This window comes from Arvicola amphibius, chromosome 6 (assembly GCF_903992535.2).
Source record: "Arvicola amphibius chromosome 6, mArvAmp1.2, whole genome shotgun sequence".
NCBI classification, from domain to species: Eukaryota; Metazoa; Chordata; class Mammalia; order Rodentia; family Cricetidae; genus Arvicola; species Arvicola amphibius.
Window position 1 is genome coordinate 51,043,643 of NC_052052.2, and position 20,585 is coordinate 51,064,227.

The following is a 20,585-nucleotide window of genomic DNA, read 5'->3' on the forward strand; positions in this document are numbered from 1 at the left end:
TCCAAACTGGGCAAACAAATGAGGAGTCTTACTTTTTTGGAATTCTGAAGTGAGAAAACCTACCCTAAATCTGCATCACTTGAGATCAGAACACCCACTCTAAATTTGGGCTACACCTTCTGCTAGCAGCCAACATAAAAGGACATGGAAAAGAAGCTTTGGCCGTTTGCTTTTCTTGCCCTCCCTTTCACTGGCAAGTTCAGCTATCCTGCTGATGAAGAATTCCTTCACTGGTATGAGAATCTACTTTTTTTTAGGATTTCAGTGTATGCAGAAGGCTAGCTGAGACATCCAGCCTCATAGATTGAACAATCATAATATTATTGGTCTTTCCATTAAAAGACAGCCATTTTTAGACTTCCTTATTCGCCACTCTAATAAATACTGCCTTAATATCTCTAGATCCATTTCTACCATTCCTAGTCCTTAAGAGCAGCGGTTCTCAACTTTGGGGCACCACCCCCTTGGCGGTTGAACAATCCATTCAATGGGGTCATTAGATTGCTGGATAGATCAAATATTTACAGTATGATTCAAAACAGTAACCAAACTACAGTTGTGAACTAGCAACAAAAATAATTGTATGGTTGGGCGTCATGACAACACGAGGAACTGTATTAAAGGGTTGCAGCATCAGGAAGGTTGAGAATCACTGCTTTAGGGAGCCACAACTTGTACAGATTGTGGTACCGGGAGTGGTTCCTGGCATTTTGCTTGACATAGATAACAAGACACACAAACACATAAACACACACGTGTGTGTGTGTGTGTGTGTGTGTGTGTGTGTGTATTAAAAATGTAGATGATTTGATTCTGGGGAGAATTGGATTTGATCACCTCATCAATACCTAGTTATCATGTTCCTTAAAAATTTTACTTTCCCCTTGCATCTCTTTTTTCTGCCTATTGTAATAGATCTGGAATGTTCTGGCAATAACTTTTTTGTTTTTCTAAGAGTATTAAAATTAAAGAATATATTAAAAATACTGACAAAACAGTGATGTTGTAAGCCACCAGGAGATGTTAGCCATTATGCTCCTTGCTTTGTGTTATTGTCTCTCTCTAGACAGCTGTCAAGTCTGTTATTGGCCCTTCTTCTTTACATCATTCATATGACCATTCCGTTGATCAGGTAGTTTTGAATCAGAATCACAATGCTATAATGCTATATTGCTTCTTTCTAGGACTGATCTTCTCCAGTGGTCAGACATGGAAGGAGCAAAGAAGGTTTGCTCTGATGACTCTGAGGAACTTTGGGTTGGGAAAGAAGAGCTTAGAACAGCGCATGCAGGAGGAAGCCCAACACCTTGTGGCAATTATAAAAGAGGAGAAAGGTGGGTATTCCACGGGGCAGGTGTAGGAGACTTTAGCCCTCTCATTCATTAAACAGAATCTACCTAAGTATCAAAGTACTTGTCCTGGACTGTGCACTGTGCTGAGCACGGAGCATTGAACAGTGAACATGTAGCCATGACCTTGCTCCAGAGTTTGCAGCTAATCGCACAAATGGTCATTAGACATGCTGCTGCCTTAAGGCCTGGTCATCAGTCTGGCTTCTCAGATATTAACAGATTCTTTAGTATATGTTAAAGCTCATATCAAGCTAATCCAGAGCCTCTTACATAGCTCTCTATTATATATGTTTCTCTGTCATGTGGAATTAACAAACCAATATCTTTGAAAGATGCATCTTTTTTTTTTAATCTACCTCCAGGACAGCCTTTCGACCCTCACTTCAAGATCAACAATGCTGTTTCCAATATCATTTGCTCCATCACCTTTGGGGAGCGTTTTGAGTACCATGACAGTCAGTTTCAGGATCTGCTGAGGTTACTGGATAAGGCCATGTATTTGAGTTCCTCAAAGATGACCCGGGTAAGCATTCTAGTTTCTTTTATATTGGGAGAAAATTGGACTGGGGCTAATTCAAGTAGAAATAGGTTTTTTCTTTGGATTTCCAGGACTATTTGAAGCTAAAATATAATGTTTTTGAATTGAGTTTGTTACTAATTTATCTGTTGATTTGGAAGTTTTCAATAAGAACACTTACGATGTACAAAAAATGTTTCTAATATTTTAATGAAGTACCAACATTTATGGGGGATCTATGCATGCCCAAATGCTGCTCTTTGTAAAAGAATGGAGATATTTATTGTTAATTTTGCCTTTATCTCTCCCATGTGTCTTCATGCCTCACATGCACACTACAGGCATACTTTCAGGCTATCCTCCTCTGTACATTTTCTCTTTGTTAAACTGCTGTCATTGTTCAAGAAACATTTCTCAGTGGTTAGACATCAAGTTGTTTCTAAGTTAAAGTTTGTATTAATAGCACTGTTGTGATTATTTTAATTGTCCATGCTGCCACATCCACTCACTTTTCTTGTGTTTTTATTTAGACATAAATCTTTATCCCCATGTTGTTGGGTAGTCTGTCCCTGCGCTCATTCCTATACAAATGTTCCTCTTAGAATAGCCTTAGATGTCTTGGAAATGGTCTACCAGGTTAAGCTTCATCTTTATTTGGTTCTAGGGGCTTGACTTTCTTCTCCATGTTTTTCCAATGAACCACTGATCATTCTAGAATTTATTTTTTATTCTCTTTGTATTTCTATAGTTTCTGTAGTGTGTTTTGCTATTGATTTTTAGTTTCATTACACTATGGTCTATTTAGATATGGAAGATTATGTCATTCTTTTGTATTTGTAAGACTTGGTTTTTTTGCTGTATAAATAATACCATTCAAAATTTCCACCTCCTCACCTCCTCTCATTTCTCTCCCACTCCCCGACTCACCCTCCCCACTTCCAGTCCTAAGAGAAGGCAGTGTATCCTGCCCTGTGGGAAGTCCAAGGCCCTCTCCCCTCCATTCAGTCCTAGGAAGGTATGCATCCAAACAGACTAGGATCCCAAAAAGCCACTATACGCAGTAGAATTAAATCCCAGTGCCACTATCATTGGCTTCGCAGTCAGGTCCCATTGTCAGCCACATTCAGAAAGTGTGGTTTGATCACATGCTTGTTCAGTCCCAGTCCAACTGGCCTTCATGAGCTCCCGTTATAATATCAGTCACATTGTCTCAATGGGTGGACCAACCCTCACGGTCCTGACTTCCTTGCTCATCTTCTCCCTCCTTCTGCTCTTCAACTGGACCTTGGGAGCTCAATCCACTGCTCCAATGTGGGTCTCTGTCTTATCTCCATCCACCACTGGACAAAGGTTCTATGGTGATATTCGAGATATTAATCAGTGTGGCTATGGTACAAGGCCAGTTCAGGCACCCTCTCCTCTACTGCCCAAGGACTTATCTTTAAAATGTCCATTTTTTTTTACATTTTCCAATTTTGTTTCATACAGGCTTTTGTAGTAAGAACTAATGATTCTCTGAATTTCCTCAGTGTCTGTTATTATGTCCCTCCTTTCATTTCTGATCTTGTTAATCTGTGTGTTCTCTCTCTGCCTTTTGATTAGTTTGGATAGGGGTTTGTCAATCTTGTTGATCTTCTTAAAGAACCAGCTTTTTGTTTCATTGATTTTTTTAGATTGTTTTCTGTGTTTCTATTTTGTTGATTTCAGCCCTCAGTTTGATAATTTCCAGTCTTCTACTCCTCCTAGGTGAGTCTGCTTCTTTTTTTTCTAGAGCTTTCAGGTGTGTTGTTAAGTCTCTAATGTGAGCTTTCTCCATTTTCTTTATGTGGGCACTTAGTGCTATGAAGTTTCCTCTTAGCACTGCTTTCATGGTGTCCCATAGGTTTGGATATGTTGTGTCTTTATTTGTGTGATTTCAAGGATGACTTTAATTTCTTTATTTCTTCCTTGACCCAGGGGTGGTTCCGAAGTTCACTCTTCAGTTTCCATGAGTTTGTAGGCTTTCTGGGGATAGAATTTAGAATTGTTGTTAAATTCTAACTTTATTCCATGGTGATCTGATATGACACAGGTGGTTACTATAATTTTTTTTTAATCTGTGGATGCTTGCTTTGTTACCGAGTATGTGATCAGTTTTTGAGAAGGTTCCATGAGAAGCTGAGAAGAAGGTATATTCTTTCTCCTGTTTGGGCGAAATGTTCTATAGATGTCTATTAAGTCCATTTGATTCATTACATCTGTTAGTTCTCTTATTTCTCTGTTAAGTTTCTGTCTAGTTGACCTGTCCATTTGTGAGAGAGGTGTGTTGAAATCTCCTACTATTAGTGTGTGGGGTTTAATGTGTGATTTGACTTCTAGTAATGTTGCTTTTACATGTGTGGGTGCTTTTATATTAGGGTCATAGATATTCAGGATTGAGACTTCATCCTGATGAATTGTTCCTGTTATGATTATAAAGTGTCCTTCTCCACCTCTTCTGATTAATTTTAGTTTGAAATCAATTTTGTCAGATATTAGTATAGCCACACCGGCTTGTTTCTTAGGTCCGTTTGATTGGAAAACCTTTTCCCAACCCTTTACTCTCAGGTAGTGTCTGTCTTTGAGGTTGAGGTGTGTTTCTTGTAAACAGCAGAATGTTGGATCCTGTTTTCATATTCATTCTCTTTATCTGTGCCTTTTTGTAGGTGAATTGAGCCATTGATATTAAGTGATATTAATGACTAGTGGTTGTTAACTCTGGTTATTTTTTTGGTGGTAGTGTTTGTGTGTTTCCCTTCTTTGAGTTGTGCTGGAGGAGGGTTGTCAGATGTCTGTGTTATTTTGGGTGTTGTTGGCTTCCCTGGATTGTGGTTTTCCCTCTAGTACTTCCCCCATTTCCTCTACTCAGCTGACTTTCACCTCTAGAGCCCTCACTGGACTCCTCTGACTGTTTGTATTTCCTTTCAATCTCTGATCATCTAGATCAGAAAATGCTTGGACACCCAACATTTAACATATTTCAGGGTCTTTGAGTTGAGTTATGATTTTTAGAGACATCATCTTGCCATTTTTGATTATTGCATTTATCTTAATGTACACATCTATTGATCAGGATATCTCTCTTGGATTCTTTGAATTATCTTCATATTGAGCAGCCTCTTTTCAAAGATTAGTATCATTTTAGAAGTGGAAGCAAACTGTTCTAGCAACAATATTAAATTATACATATAATTATAACAATTAAAACCATTGATAGTTCACTAATAGTCTCTGTTGGAATGATAATGTGAAGGCTACTGTGCAATTTGTTATAATGACAAAATTATATAAGGTAAGCTAGAAACAGTAAATAAGTGAGATAAAAGGAGGAGAGCAGGAAATGGGAAGAAGAAGAGAAGCAAGGGTGTGGAGAGAAATGTTATAAGGAAGAAGAGAAAAATACAAGAGGCTTAAGTGAGGCATCAAATATATTGCTCACTAGTGAAAAAGTTGATAATATACTTAAATAAATGTAAGAAAAGAAGTAAAATATAAAGATACTATATTTAAAAGTCAAAATACTACTAAATGCAAGTGAATATCATGGATAATAAAAGTAATTTATGGAAGAGAAATGTTATTTTCTCCAAATTAAAAAAATGATAAATACTGTTAGATGAAATCATGAAGGGAAATAAAAACTAAAAATGTAATAATGTAACAATGTTCACTTAAAAATCTTGAAGAAGTAAACGGAAAAAGGAGACAAAAAGCGAAGGCAGCTGACCCAATTGCATTCTGGGTCATCAGAATTTGGAGGCTGCTGGTTACATGCATGGAGGAGGAGCTGAGCCTGTGGGCTCCAAATCTTGTCTTTGACTCATGCTCTTCCTGCGTCTGTGTTGGAGCAAGCATCGCCTGTCTTCAGAACTGTCTTCACTGATCTCTTTTCCCTCTGTAGGCAATGTTTTACATTTTGTCATCAGGACAGATCTTCTCACACTCTCAAGACTTCCTAGATTAAAACCCCTGAAGAGACTCTCAGGTGGGGGTACATCTCAAGTGTGGGTGAAACAGTAGAACCTGCTGTTAGTACTTGATGGTGGTGTGTCTATGTGTTACTTTCATTGGTTAATAAAGAAACTGCCTTGGCCCCTTAATAGGACAGAAAATTAGGTAGGCAGAGTAGACAGAACAGAATTCTGGGAGAGAGAAGGCAGACACTTCAGGCAGTCGCCATAGACAGTTGCCATGCCTCTCCTCTCCGTGATGGATGCAGGTTAAGATCTCTCCTGGTAAGCCACCCATCGTGCTGCTACACAGATTATTAATTATGGGTTAAAGCAAGATGTAAAAATTAGTTAATAAGAGGCTAGAACTAATGGGACAGGCAGTGTTTAAATGAATAGTTTCCATGTAATTATTTTGGGTGTAAAGCTAGCCAGGTGGCAGGACACAGCCTCGCCGCTCCTCATTCTACACGTACTCAGGCATGTTGCAGGCCTGAACTTGGGGTATGTGTCCTCAACTGTAACCACTAAGAGCAATCCTATGCACATTCATTGTGTTCCCTTTTAAAAGGACCCAACCCACCTACCGTCTCAATCTCTTTCTCTCTCTACCTCTCTCTCTCTCTCTCTCTCTCTCTCTCTCTCTCTATCTATCTATCTCTCCTCTTTTCTTTCTTCTTTTCAGCTACTCCTTCCCTAGATACAGGTCTCCCCCCTCCTCTCCCACTTTTTCCCATTAACTTTCCTGAATAAAAACTTCTCCACCTGAGCTCTATCGCATGGTGTTTTTTTTTTTTTTTTACTCACAACTTTTGCTAAATTACAACACCTGTGTTCACACATTCAGGACCCTCAGAGTACCAATGACCATGCTGAAGGAATACATGCCTAGAAAATCAGAGTTTCTGGGTTCTACAGCAATGAATCACAGAATGTTAACTACATAATCCATCCCATAATCTTAGACTCAGAAATATCAAATTCCAGGGTTAATTTCAGTTGATAAGCTCAATTTGTAGGCACTGCAGGTGGAGCTATCTCTTCTTATCTATGATTTCCAGCTTGATGTCACTACCCACCACCTTCATCCTTTGACCCTTCAGTGTCTTTGATGACATTAGAACCAGAATTAGGAAAACTATGGAATGTTCTATCAGTGTATGTCCTAGAGTGGAAAGGATTTGACCAGTAAGAATTGGTCAGAAGCTGGTGTATTTTACATGGGAGTACTGAAATGCCCACCAGTTGGTCTGAAAAAACAGCAGTCCAGATGTTCCCACAGTTGCAGGTAGAAGATAAAGAGGTAAAGTCTACACTATCGAGACTTTATGTTGTCTTCATTATCATGTTCTTCTCCCTGATTAGTTCTATAACATCTTCCCATGGATAATCAAACATCTTCCTGGATCACACCAAACAGCATTGGCTACCTGGAGACAACTGAAATCGTATGTTTCTGATATAGTTGAAAATCACCGCAGAGACTGGAACCCTGATGAGCCAAGAGACTTCATTGATGCTTTCTTCACAGAAATGACAAAGGTGGGGAAGACAATACCTATGTCTTCTTACAGAAAGGGTGGTGTAGAATATCTTCCAATTGATTGAGCAGCAGGCTAGCACAAAAGTAGGATTTTAGCATAGCAGAGATTTATTCTATCATAGTTCTAGATCGTTCCTGTAATCTTGCCAGCCAGGCAACCGACTTTGGGAAACAATAGAAGCATCATTGCCTTGTGTCTCCCATCTCCTAGCAGACACTGATGTTTGTTGCTGTGGTTTCCTGCTCCATCTTCAGTGCTGAGATTATAATATCTCTTTCCTTTCTGATTCTTTTATATCTCGTTTCTCCTGTTCTGACCCTGGAGGACGCTCTCATAAAGATAACTCAGGATAACCTTTCCTCATGAAATGGATCATATCCTCAAGATCTATTTTTGTGCACTAAGTAGCATGCCATGGTGGCAAAGATGACAAGATGAACATCTATAGATCATTCCTTAACCTAGCTTTTGAAGTAAAATGCAGAAGCAATATTTTATAAATGCATGGTAACATAATCTTAGTTTGTTGGGATCTTTAGAATTAAAGGGTTTAATACCATTTGGCTTGTGGTGCTGGAAATGCCCAGATTCTTTCTTATTATTTCCTTCCTTGGTCCTTCTCCCATATCTGAAGAAGATAGATGTGAAATATAAGTAGCAGGTACATTTCAAAGCTTTAATTTGTTATGACTTGGTCCAGGGCTGGTTACCCTCCCCAACTCAAACTCCACTGCAACAGACAAACTTCAGCTAAGTAAGTGGTAGAGTTTAACTTTCATGTATAGTTGAGGCACATACCTTTCCCTGGACTGTAGTGAAGAGGCCAGCAGGCCTGCTTTTCGTCCTGCCCTGCTCCCGCACAGCTATCTTTACACCCGAAATAACAACACAAACTGTATTCACTTAAACACTGCCTTGTAGTGAGGAGCTGCCCAGCTCCCGGCTGCCTGGCTCCCGCATGGTTAGCTTTACACCTGAAATAACAACACACAAACTGTATTCATTTAAACACTGCCTGGCCCATTAGTTTCAGCCTCTTACTCACATCTTGATTAACCCATATCTAATAATCTGTGTAGCACCACGAAGTGGTGCCTTACCGGGAAGATTCTAGCATACGTCCATCTTGGGCAGGAGCTTCATCCCATCTGGTTCAGAGAGGAGAGGCATGGCATCTGTCTGAGCCATCTACCTCACTTCCTTCTTCCTGTTCTGTCTACTCCACCCACCTAAGGGCTGGCCTATTAAATGGGCCAAGGCAGTTTCTTTATTAATGAATGAAATCAACACAAACAGAAGACTCTCCCACACCACTGCCTGGCCCATTAGTTTCAGCTTCTTATTGGCTATCTCTCACATCTTGAATAACCCATATCTAATAATCTGTATGCCACCACAAGATCGTGACTTACCGGGAAAGATTCAGCATGTCTGTCTTGGTGGTTGGCTCCATGGCATCTGTTTCGGGTTGGAGAATCATGGCAACTGCCTGAAGCATCTGCCTCACTTCCCTTCTTCCCAGCATTCTGTTCTGTCTACTCCACCTATCTAAATCCTGCCCTATCAAAAAGTCAAGGCAGTTTCTTTATTAACCAATGAGAGTCCTCCATCACTGGACTCCATATGAACACTATTCAATAATAGACCAAGGCAAGAAGACACTGAGCAAACATATTAGTGAACTTTGCACCACTGTGACAACATTATATGGGAGCAACAAGAGAATAAAGCAAATATGTCATTGGGCCACGTTTCAGAACATTTCAGTTCATCAAAGTGAGTGGCAAAGCAGCTCAGCTCATGGGGCAGAAGGCTATGGTGGAGGCTTTCACATCACAGTGCATTAAGAAACAGCAAGCAAGGAAGGGACCATGGGTTGGGTGTAACTCTAGGAGCTACCATCCCTCCCGTCAGCTTGATGCTATATTCCAATTTCTAACAACTTCCCAAAATACTATCAGTGCAAGGAACTAGTATTTAAAACATGAACCTGTGTGGGAACATCTTGAATTCACCACACTGTAAAATGTAGAATCCTACTAATCTGAGTAGGCCTCTGGCAAATACATATCACTGATTCTGTCATAGAAGCTTCAACTCACTGGATTATGGGCTCCTCCTCTGCCTGGGTCACAATGGCAAATGTGTGTGTAATGCGTGCATGTTTGTGTGTGTGTGTGTGTGTGTGTTCATTTTCTTTTCTCTTATTTCATCTTCCTAGCATAATATTGATAGAAGCGATATTTACGCCCAGAGGAGGAGGCAAATCCTATACCATATGAAGTACAGGTTTGAGAACAACAACATTAAGAGCAGTATTAACAAACTAATGCTTCTAGAGGAAGTGAGAAAGGTGATGTTTGTCATAAAGAACTATTGATGGAATCAGTGCAGCTTTGACTTTGCAAGATGATGCAGATTGGAGAAGCAGTGAACACAGAAAATTGATCTTCATCTTTCTGGTATCAGCAAAGTCAGCTGTTGAATATCAAAGGCAGCATCATTCTGAATGACTTACTGCAATTCATTCTCAGTGGATCAGTGTTAGGAGACAATCAAAACTTATAATTGAACAAATACACACTGTCTTTTCTAGCATCCAGACAAAACTACTACAAGTTTCAATGAAGAAAACCTCATCTGCAGCACTCTGGACCTCTTCCTTGCTGGAACTGAGACAACGTCCACAACCCTGCGCTGGGCTCTGCTCTACATGGCTCTCTACCCAGAAGTCCAAGGTGAGATGTGGTGACAGTATCTAACCAAGGCAGAATGTGTTCAGAAGACAGAATGGGGGAGTGGGAGGAGAAGGAGCATACGTAAGACGATGTGCACTCGGGAAACATCACATCTGTCACATGTTCTGTGAGGACTATGATTGTTTCAAGAGTGCAGATATTCCAGTCTGTACCTTCAACAAGCTTGGAGTTCAGGAGAAAAGAGAGATGTCAATTCAAATTGTGGTATGATTCAGCAAAGAGTGAATTTACCATACAACATTGATTCACACCTTCCTTCCTTTTCTTTTTTTTCTTGATTTTTATTGAACTCTACATTTTTCTCTGCTCCCCTCCCTTCCTCTCCCCTCCCCCTTCTACTCTCCCCCAAGTTCCCCATGCTCCCAATTTACTCAGGAGATCTTGTCTTTTTCTACTTCCCATGTAGATTAGATCTATGTAAGTCTCTTTTAGTGTCCTCATTGTTGTCTAAGTTCTCTGGGATTGTGTTTTGTAGGCTGGTTTTCATTGCTTTATGCCCCTTGACCAAATGGATAAGGAAAATGTGGTACATTTACACAATGGAGTACTAACACAGCAAAAATAAAAATCATGACATCTTGAATTTTGCAGTAAATGGAGCTAGAAAACATTATTTTGAGTGAGGTAACACATACACAGAAAGACAATTATCACATGTACTCACTCATAGGTGGTTTTTAAACATGGAGCAAAGAAAACCATTCTTCCTTTTTATATTATCTAAAATGACTTTCTGAATGAAAGGTGCATTTTTAAGAAATCTTAGAGCCTACTGAATCACTGTTCCAGCTCGTCTCTAAAACCAATATTCCAGAATATCAGTATAGTTTCTAAAAGCTTTTTGAATTTTAACTTGGTCTGTGTATATGTACACTTGCATGCTCACTTCTCCTGTGTACATAGTGGGATCAAACAACAATTTATGGAAGTTGGTTTTTTCCCATAACGTGGCTTTCTAAGGTCAATCACATATTCTCAGATTTGGTCATAAGTGCTAAATCATCTCACCATCAAATATATTAATTGACAGAAGTGTAATTCACATTCATTTTGTAGTATTAACAGTACTCAACAGTTGGAAGCATCCAGGACACCAATGGGCCATGAGCAAAGTTAAGTACAGAAGTTCAGCCCTCAAGGAAAACATCTTGATGCATGAATATGGAAGCCAAAGGTTCTACAGACTTAACGATACAAATTCTCTAAAATAGTTAAATTTGTAGACATTGAAGGTAGAATACAAGAGGAATAAACGAAGAATTATGAAGACATAATTTTTTGCAAGATCAACTGGTCCTGCCATTACTTATACAACAATGTAGATATATGTGTTGTTTCAACTTCAGCACAGTAGGTGCACCTCAATCTACTGCCTTTTCGGTCAGCAGCTGCAGTTCAGTTACCTTCCTGCTTCTGTGTCAGTAACCCAGGCACTCAGGGCACAGCCTGCAGGAATTCTCTGCAGTGGCTCTGCCACTGCTGCTAAAGATAGCTTTCACCAAATCTCTATCATTCTATTTAGAAGTAAAACTTGAGCATATCGATAGGCATAATATAGATACAGATAATATATATATACATATATATATACATAATATGTATTAATATAATTGTGTGTGAGGTGATATCCTGCTAGCTAAGAGAGGTTGAGTAGCAGCTAGCTAACCTTCCCTCATAGCTGGTGTCTCCCAAAAGCACATCCTTCTACTTCACCAAAAGAAAAAAAAAGCCAAACCACTCAAAACTCCTCCCAAATACTTCTGGTGTATCTCTCTATTTGAGATGCCCGCTACGGATCTACTATTACTTTCTGTCAACTAGTTGTTAACTCAGCCTCCTGACCTCAGGTTGATTTTATTTAATTAACACTAAAGCAAACTCGAGATTCACAGTAGGGTGAATATCCGTCAGCATATATTTAGAATTATATCAATGCACAAATAAAAATTTAAATAAGAGCTATGATTATCAGTTCATATCATTGATCAAAATGCTTAAGAGACTGAGGCAAGACTCTCCTTCTCTGGGTAGATAAGATTGTGGGACTGTGGGCTGTGGGACGTTTTGTTCCTGTGACACGGGGCAGCGTCACTAAAATGGTTTGAAAGGAACCGATGGGGCAGAAGGCGGAGCTCAGTATTAGAAGACTCGATTAGTCTGTGTGAAGCTATCCCTGATTCCCAGCACTGAAGGGGAGGAGGAAGGCGACAACCACCATGATGACGACGATGAGGATGAAAAATAAATAGCAAGTGGACCCTGAAAAAAAAAAAAGAGAAACTGAGGCAAGACTGTTGAAAATTCAAGATTATCATGGACTCAAATTTTCCCTAACTCAAAATCATCATAATTTTTGAGATCTGATTTACATTATATGAAATGTATTTCCATTTAATTCATATATATATATATATATATATATATATATATATATATACATACAGTGGTGCCAATGTTAGACATTTATATCTCTCTCTCAGGAGAAAGAATCATGCTGGACCTAGTAAAGAACCTAGAGTTCTAAATTCATTTCACCGTGTGGCAGTGGTGAGGTCAGATGAGGCTGGCAGACTCTGCAGTGGCTCCCATGAGAACCGCCTTTGCACCCCAGGGAGGGAACTGGAGAAGGAAGGGGACATTGTCTCCACAAGCTTTGTCCCAAAGATGAAACACCATGTCTGCTTATGTTTTAGTTCTGTCACATTTTCTCTGTAGGGATCTTGGAAACGACTTCTTTAGCTAGAAAAGGAGGGAAACAGCTGAGTCTCTACTGCTCTAAGACAGTGAAGACACTGAGAGGAAGCGCCTACCAATTGTTTTAATTATTATACCAATGTAAATCTCAAAATGCCCTTTTGATAAGGCTTATTTACTCTCAATAATTAGATGAAGAAACCAACGCTCATGAAATATTCCTAGTTTGACCATCAACGCTGCCCAGAAATGCATTGCAATTCACTACCCATGATAGCACATATCCTTGAGAAATTAGTCTGCAGATAACGCTGTGGTCTCAGTGTTGCGTTTTCTTTATGAACTCATTGGAACTTAATTACCAATGTGATGGTGTGATTACTTGTTATGAAGGGAATTTGTACTTAAGAAAGAAGAGCAGGACGGCTTTTTTCCACATTATGGCCTGATGATACAACAAAGATTTCCCAACTATGACAAAGGAAATTAATCCTTACCAGACAAGAACTCTGTTGGTGACCTTATCTTAGAATTAACAGACTTTGCATGTCGATAAAACTAAAGTGTACTGGTGACAATCTATTCAGTAAAAAGTATTTATATATAGAAGTCTGAATAGACACGGATATGAGCTTAGCCATGGCCATCCTGATTAGTCACTTCAGGATATGTAGAAATTCATACCTATGCTGTAGGTTTGAAGAAAGTTATAGAGATTACACTTTTCTAAGTCAGGTTTTCTAAGGGGAAGAGAACTTTTATTTCCTTACAATCGGGACACTAGATGAAATAAAAGCATATTTGTCTTGAAAGATAGCTTTCTCTATCTTTAGAAGAAAACAAAAAAGTTTAAAGCTTAATGGAGCCTCCCATTTCCTTGAAGAAAAAGTCCAGGCTGAAATTGACAGAGTGATTGGCCAGGAGAAGCAGCCCAGCCTGACTGACCGAGACTCCATGCCCTACACCAATGCTGTTATCCATGAAGTGCAGAGAATGGGAAATGTCGTCCCTCTAAATGTTCCCAGGAAAGTGACAGTGGACACTATGCTGGCGGGATTCCACCTACCGAAGGTAAGTAGGCTAAGGAATGGAAGTTTGTCAACAACCAACCCTCTGTGTGTATCTAGTCCATATGTTATTTGAGTCTTTGCTGCCTTCCCTAGGGCTCCATGCTCCATACTAATTTGACTGCACTGCACATGGATCCCAACGAATGGGCCACCCCAGATGTCTTCAATCCGGAGCACTTTCTGGAGAATGGAGAGTTTAAAAAGAGAGAATCTTTTTTGCCTTTCTCAATGGGTGAGTTGTGATGAGCAGGAGGGGGTTCAGAGCTCGACCTTACCCCTTCTTTTTTTTTCCTTGAATTTCTTTTCTGGAATCCTTACAGATGGGCCTTTCCATATATCTCCATTTTGCAGCTGGTTTCAGTCAGTACCCCCCGCCACACACACACACTGTCAATCCTTCCTTGCTTCTGATGGAGATTTCAAGTTCCTTCTTTCTGTTTTCTACCTCACTGACAACACACTCATAATCTGTGAGAGCAACAAAGCTGAATTCCTGCCATTGTGTAGACATTTTGAGTGCTACAAGTTCTTTTTAAGGAATGGCTCCTGACAATAAAGAGAGCTGAGTTTCGGTATTTTTAGTTGTTAGATAGTTTTAACTGGCCTTTGCTTATGTGAATAGGCTTCTATCCCATATACAATCCCTGAACAGGTCTTATCTTTCTTAATTGGAACCCCTTTATTAACTGTAGTAAATACATGCATCTGCTAAACTGTCTAACATGCAGAAAAGGGTATGCAGTGATGACTCTTTCTCCTTTGTGCTTTTTGACAAGCAAGTTATTAAAGACTTTAGTGACAGTTGTGTGGAATCACTAACAAAACGTTCTGGTGTATTCTAGATATTGGTTTATATATGTAATTTGTCAATTCTTTAATTTTACAACTGTGTTCTAAGCTTTAACCTAAAAAGCAAACAACCTGAGAGCAGGAAAACATGGGACAGGAGACGAAGCAGAGCATGCATCCCACTGCAACCATCCAAGCTGCAGTCAGTGAGCACTGCAGAGAAAAAGCACTAGACAAATGTGCTTCTCCCAGAGCTCAGTGCCCACCAGGTTTTCTCACACAGAAGCTGTGTTTCCTAACACTGTTTACAGAAGGTGACTAAATGCTGCACAGAAAGCACACTGAAATGCTTGATATGGTCATTAGGTTTGCCTGATTATCTAAGGCAGTGTCGCTTCTCATGATGCGGAGGCTCAGACCAAGAGGAGACTGCGTTGGCCTGCACAGCTAGTGTTGATCCAGAGGCAGTGTTTCTTGGGGTTGGGCTGCCCTGGGTTTGTTGTGACCTCTTTGTCTTTCCATCTGGCACTGTTTGTCTCTTTGCTCACTGTTCACAACTCACGTTAATAGGAGAGCTGATAAGATACAGAGACTCGGTCCATTCTTCCTGTTTATAAAAATTATAATATAATATAAAATTATAAAAACAAAACCTCAGACACATATTTCACTTATTCAACTTCTCTAAGCTAATGAATCACATCAATTGAAACACTGAAAGGCTAGGAATATTATCCTTCTTATATTAAATAAATGCCTTCTGTGATCATTCTTAGGACTATGGTGAGAAGAATGAGAATAAGACCCCAACATGCCTTCCCCAGGAAGATGTTTCTCCAGGCCCGTTGCTTCCCAGGAACAGGCCTTCTCACTATAGGGCAAAATCCTCTTCCCATAGAGGCTTCTTGCCTCACTCAGTTTAAAGAATTCTCCCATCTATACCAGTTGTAAAATAAAGTAGCAACACAGAGAGACCGACAGGTGCTGTTATTAAGAATGTTATTACTTACTCTAAATTACACACTTCATTTAGCGGGCCGATTGTGTCAGATAATCACCACAGCAATACGGTTATTAATACTGAGGTAGGAAAGGAAGAAAAGTTTCTTTTCACCCCATAAGCAGACTCCAAGAAGGAGAGAAGAAACTTCTTTCTTTTCCAAGATCACAGTTCCCAAGAACTGACAGAGCAGGGTCTTATGCTCTTATTTGTGGTTTAGTTCTCTTTGTGATGCATCCAGACCGTGACTTGGCCCCAAAGTTATGGGCCCATACATTTTTTGATTTTCCAAGTCCATGTCCTTTCTATCAGTTAGCATCACAAACTGCATCATTTAATACGAACCTGTTAGTGCTCACGGGTTCCCACGTGAGGTCAGTGGCTTAGAGAATCTTTGCTCCCCTGCTTTACATCTCATCCTGTGCTCTGATTGGTGGTGATCAAGATCTCTAGAGACAGAATAGAGGACAGAGCAGTGATCAGTCCAAGCTGGCAAGCTGGGAGCTGTCACTCCATAAATGACACTGTAAGCCTCATGACCAGGCATTTCATGTTATATTCTACATATTCTTATTTGGTAAAAAAAAAAAAAAAAAAAAAAAAAAAAAAAAAAGAACCGGGACTTATAGAAAATGACAAAATTTAGTTTTGGAGAAGGAAAATCTATATGTTTGTATACACTGTTATTCAAAAATCAGGAAACACCAACTTGAGTGATCAAGTCTGAAATGTTTAGGGTTTTAAAACAAGTGATGGTCAGCAATGGGTTGTAACACTTAATAATAAACATGAGTGATTAAATATAAATGGGCAAGTAGCATTGGAATGTCAACACAGGGCCTGGAATAAGAGCACTGGTTGCTCTTCCAGAGGACCCAGGTTTCCTTCCCAGTTCCCACATGGCGGCTCACAACCTTCTCAGGGATCTGTCCTCTTCTTCTTAGTACAATGGGCACTTCACACAAGTGGTGTAGAGACATACATGCAGACAAAACATTCGCATACATAAAATAAAAATAAAGGTTAGTTTTCTTAAGAACTGAAATACATATACATGAGAGATGTGATAGGTTTTCTAATGTCAAAATTGGGAGCCAGATGCAAAATTTGGAAGTGACATACCAATAGAACAAGCAGATGAAGATTAATTTATTAACAGTCACAAAATAAATTTACATACAAAAATTAAAGTACTGATTACAGAAGAATGTAGTAGACTCTACCATCATCAAATGTTCCCCGACAATAAAATCTCAAAATCAATTGCTAGCAGAGGTTAGAAGAGAACCCCATATAACATAAGTGACATCTGACCAACAGGACAGATGTTCATGGCCCCAGTCTGCCGATTAGGTAAACAAGGATATACTTAGAAAACCATACCCTACACTCTTTAGAAAAACAAAAACACTTGAAAGGTGTGAAAAAGTAGCAGAATTAGGCCAGAGAGAAGAGGACAAAAGAGACAGCACAGGTAGGCCTACCATGTGACATCAATGTTTTCTATGATGATGCAGGGGAGTGGAGGGACAGACAGCTGCCTGACACATCTTCCGGTTTCGACATGAGTCCTGAGCTTATGTGAGAAAGGTGGGAAGAAGCATGTGCACTCGGGCCACCACAGTCTTTGTCACACTGAATCTTGCTGACCATTATCTCAGATCTGGTCACACAGGTAGCATCCAGAAAACGACCACCTCTAGGGGTGGAGAAATTAGCACTTGGTGCTGAGCAAATCTCCACTCCTCCTGGAGACATTTTCTTTGCAGGATGTGGACCTCTCGGGGCAGAGATTCTAGAAGGGAAGCTAAGCTGTTGTCCTCTATGAGATCAAAGGTCCTGGACCTGTCATTCAATGGACCATGCAAGGTTCTGCTGCTTTGGATGCTCTAAGAGAATGACTGAAGACTTTTGGGTGCAACTTCAGGGCTTTACAGGAGAATCACAAGCTATTCTCAATTTGATAGCTGTACCTTACATCCTCCTGTCTCAGCATCTTCATCCTTGAGAGGGATGATGATGGCGAGGGGTAGATGTGTACTTACTAAATGATGGGCATGCCTGTCTGTGGGGTTCAGCAGGAATCTGATTCAATATTTGAGACAGGAGACAGGTACAAAATGAATGCAGATATGTCCTCTACTTCTCCATCATAGATGAGCAGACTTAATTAACAGCTAGAACCTTTGCAGGGGAAGCCTGTATGTCTCTGACTTTCATGTTAGGGACTCAGTTCTAACACCTTCTTATATTGTGGAATCTCTTTTTATTCTCTACGTTTTATTTTATTTACATCTGTATAAATGTGTCTCTGTGTGTGTACAAAATATGTACGTGTGTGATGGAGCTTGTGGAGGCCAGAAATGGGCACTGAATCTTGAGTTGCAAGTGTTTGTGCACCTGCTGATGTCGATGCTGAGATCTGAACTCCAGTGCTCTGATAAAGCAGTAAATGATATAAATCATTAAGCTATCTCTTCCTTAAAAGGGTTAGAGCAGTCCATGATTTGGCTGCTAAGCCATTGTGTGGTATATCACATATGTTTATTAAACAAATTTGAAAGCCTTGAAACTAGTACCTTCTCCTATCCAGCTCTGATGTCTTTTTCACAGTACAGGATGCCAGCTTCCATAACCGCACTAGAGTTGCAGAAAGGATGCCTTTTAAATTTTTTATTACCTCATCAATAATACCAATAAAAATTCTCACTTCCTCACCTTCTCCCACTTCCCTCCCACTTCCCCTCCCCACCCCTTGATCCTGGAGTTCCAATTTCAGTGGAACATTCCAAATTCAGACACATATGAGACGTAAATAAACAGCTGGACACAAAGCCCAGTGACAGTTCAAGATTTACGAAGAAAAATGGAAACGCCAGTCCCTGTAAGTTCAGATGCCGACTAATAAAGTACCTTGTCTTCTGTTTCATTTTCTGCAGGAAAGCGAGCTTGCCTCGGAGAACAATTGGCCAGGTCTGAGCTCTTTATTTTCTTCACTGCTCTTGTGCAAAAATTTACTTTCAAGCCGCCAGTCAATGAGAAGCTGAGCCTGAAGTCTAGATTTAGCGTCCCCGTTTCCCCAGTCAGCCACCATCTTTGCGCTGTCCCCAGACTGTGAAGTCAGAGGCAGAAAGAGAAAGGAGAACAGGAATTAATTACCTAGTAATCCTCTGAGCCACTGGGGCCACTCGTATGTGAAGGGAGAGAAGGAAGGTGACCAGGGAAGGATGGGAAGATTAGGCTACAGTTACTGGATCCATGTCCTGAACCGCTGTGTCCTGTAAATTGGTGGTGGATACGTCACTTATGAATCTTTTCATCTAAGAGTTGCAAAGAGAATGATGGTTTTTCCTGTAAGTAAAGTGTTGTAAATATGAAAGGTGGGTTAGAAACAGCATGTAAATCATTAAAGTCATATCATAAAATTGTACCTTCCTTTCGCTTCCTGCCTCCTTCATAAATGTGTACTGGCTTCTACATGTTAAATTGGCTCATTTAAAAGTGGTACAGAGATCTTTCCTTTATCTCATAGCCTGTGGAGGCTTGCTGAGAATAGAACTAATAAACACCTATTTCATGAAGGGTCGGGTATGAGGTCATTTTCTCAGCTGTCAGTGGGCTCTCCAAAACTAAAGAAAGCACAGGGCTGTCCTAAAAATTTCAGGATTTTGTGCCCAAGATGAGACCAAATTTTACTTGGGTAAAAGACCTGCTTCTGTGCACAAAGTGAAAACATTTCCCAAAATGATTCTTATATACTCAAGTGCCCCCACGGTGCCAGTTTATGCCAATAAATTTATAGGGTGGCTTTGGTCTACAATATGGAATAAACAACGTATCAGATATTGCTCCGTGGAGTGGTGAGAGACATATGGTCTTGTTCATATGTTCACCCAGGCACACAGTTAATTTTTTTTTACACAAAATAGAGCTGAAACGTACTTGTAAAATGAAGGGTATCCGGGAAAGGCACACATTGAAAAACCTCTGTTCTGCACTCTATGGAGGAACTTAGAGCAGAGCACAGCACAGGATGGTCTCAATGTAAAAGGTATTTTATTGACAGGACCAAGTACCATGTTACCACATGAGCCACAAATGTTGGGAGTAGTTGACCATGAATCATGGGAATGTCTACCCATGCATCAGTACCTTTTTAAAAGTTCATAGAAAATTATATGAACTTAGTCTCCCTCCCATTTAAGAATTATACAAAGAGCTTGTGGTTGCCCCTTACAATCATAATTCCTCACTGATTTCGGATGCTCCAGTTCTCCTTCCCTTTTCATGATGCTCTAATATTCCCTCCCATCTTTACTTCTACCTGACACGTCAGGTAAAAGTCATATGGCAGGAAAGGAAGTCATTTAATCAAATGCATCTCAGAAAGTGGATCTTCTCTTAATATGTCCTACAAAGAGACATAGAATTGGATTGCTACAGTGAACAGCTAAATAAGGCAGGACTTTGTGAGAAAGGAAGCAACTTATCAGGGCAGAAATAGCTGCTTGTCCAATCCCAAGCCTGCTGATCCCACTATTGTGCTAAATAACAAAGGGGAAAGTAAAATATATACATATATTATACCAGGCTTGAGGACAGGAACATGGGTCATGTGACTTCATGTAGCCTTTTAAACCAGTAATCTTGGTTTTTCTTCCTTCAAATGGGGCACAAGGGGGATTGAAAGATGGTTCAAAGGGAAAGGACACTTGCTGCTCTTCCAGGGAACTCAGTTCTGATACCTAGCACTCAGCTGCAACCATTTGTCAATACTGCTTCCAGGGAATCTGATTCCCTCTTCTGGTCTCCACAGGTACCATTCACATACATGGTACATAGATGTTCAGGCAAAATACCAATGAATACTTTTTAATAAAAAATAAAATGGG

General features: G+C 40.0%; 1 protein-coding gene across 4 annotated transcripts in view; it reads left to right on the top strand.

Moving 5' to 3' along the window:
- Positions 1 to 19,123, top strand: part of LOC119816658 (cytochrome P450 2J3-like) — a 33,255-nt gene extending 14,132 nt beyond the window's left edge. The window contains exons 3-9 of one of the 4 annotated variants that reach the window (XM_038333484.2): positions 1,185 to 1,334; positions 1,715 to 1,875; positions 7,203 to 7,379; positions 9,978 to 10,119; positions 13,718 to 13,905; positions 13,998 to 14,136; positions 18,633 to 19,123. In XM_038333484.2, coding sequence (XP_038189412.1) covers positions 1,185 to 1,334; positions 1,715 to 1,875; positions 7,203 to 7,379; positions 9,978 to 10,119; positions 13,718 to 13,905; positions 13,998 to 14,136; positions 18,633 to 18,811 — 1,136 coding nt within the window. In that variant the 3' untranslated portion in view covers positions 18,812 to 19,123. The remainder of the gene's footprint in view (positions 1 to 1,184; positions 1,335 to 1,714; positions 1,876 to 7,202; positions 7,380 to 9,977; positions 10,120 to 13,717; positions 13,906 to 13,997; positions 14,137 to 18,632) is intronic. The other 3 variants (XM_038333486.2, XM_038333487.1, XM_038333488.1) reach the window with 3 other exon arrangements.
- The last annotated feature ends 1,462 nt before the right edge of the window (positions 19,124 to 20,585 follow it).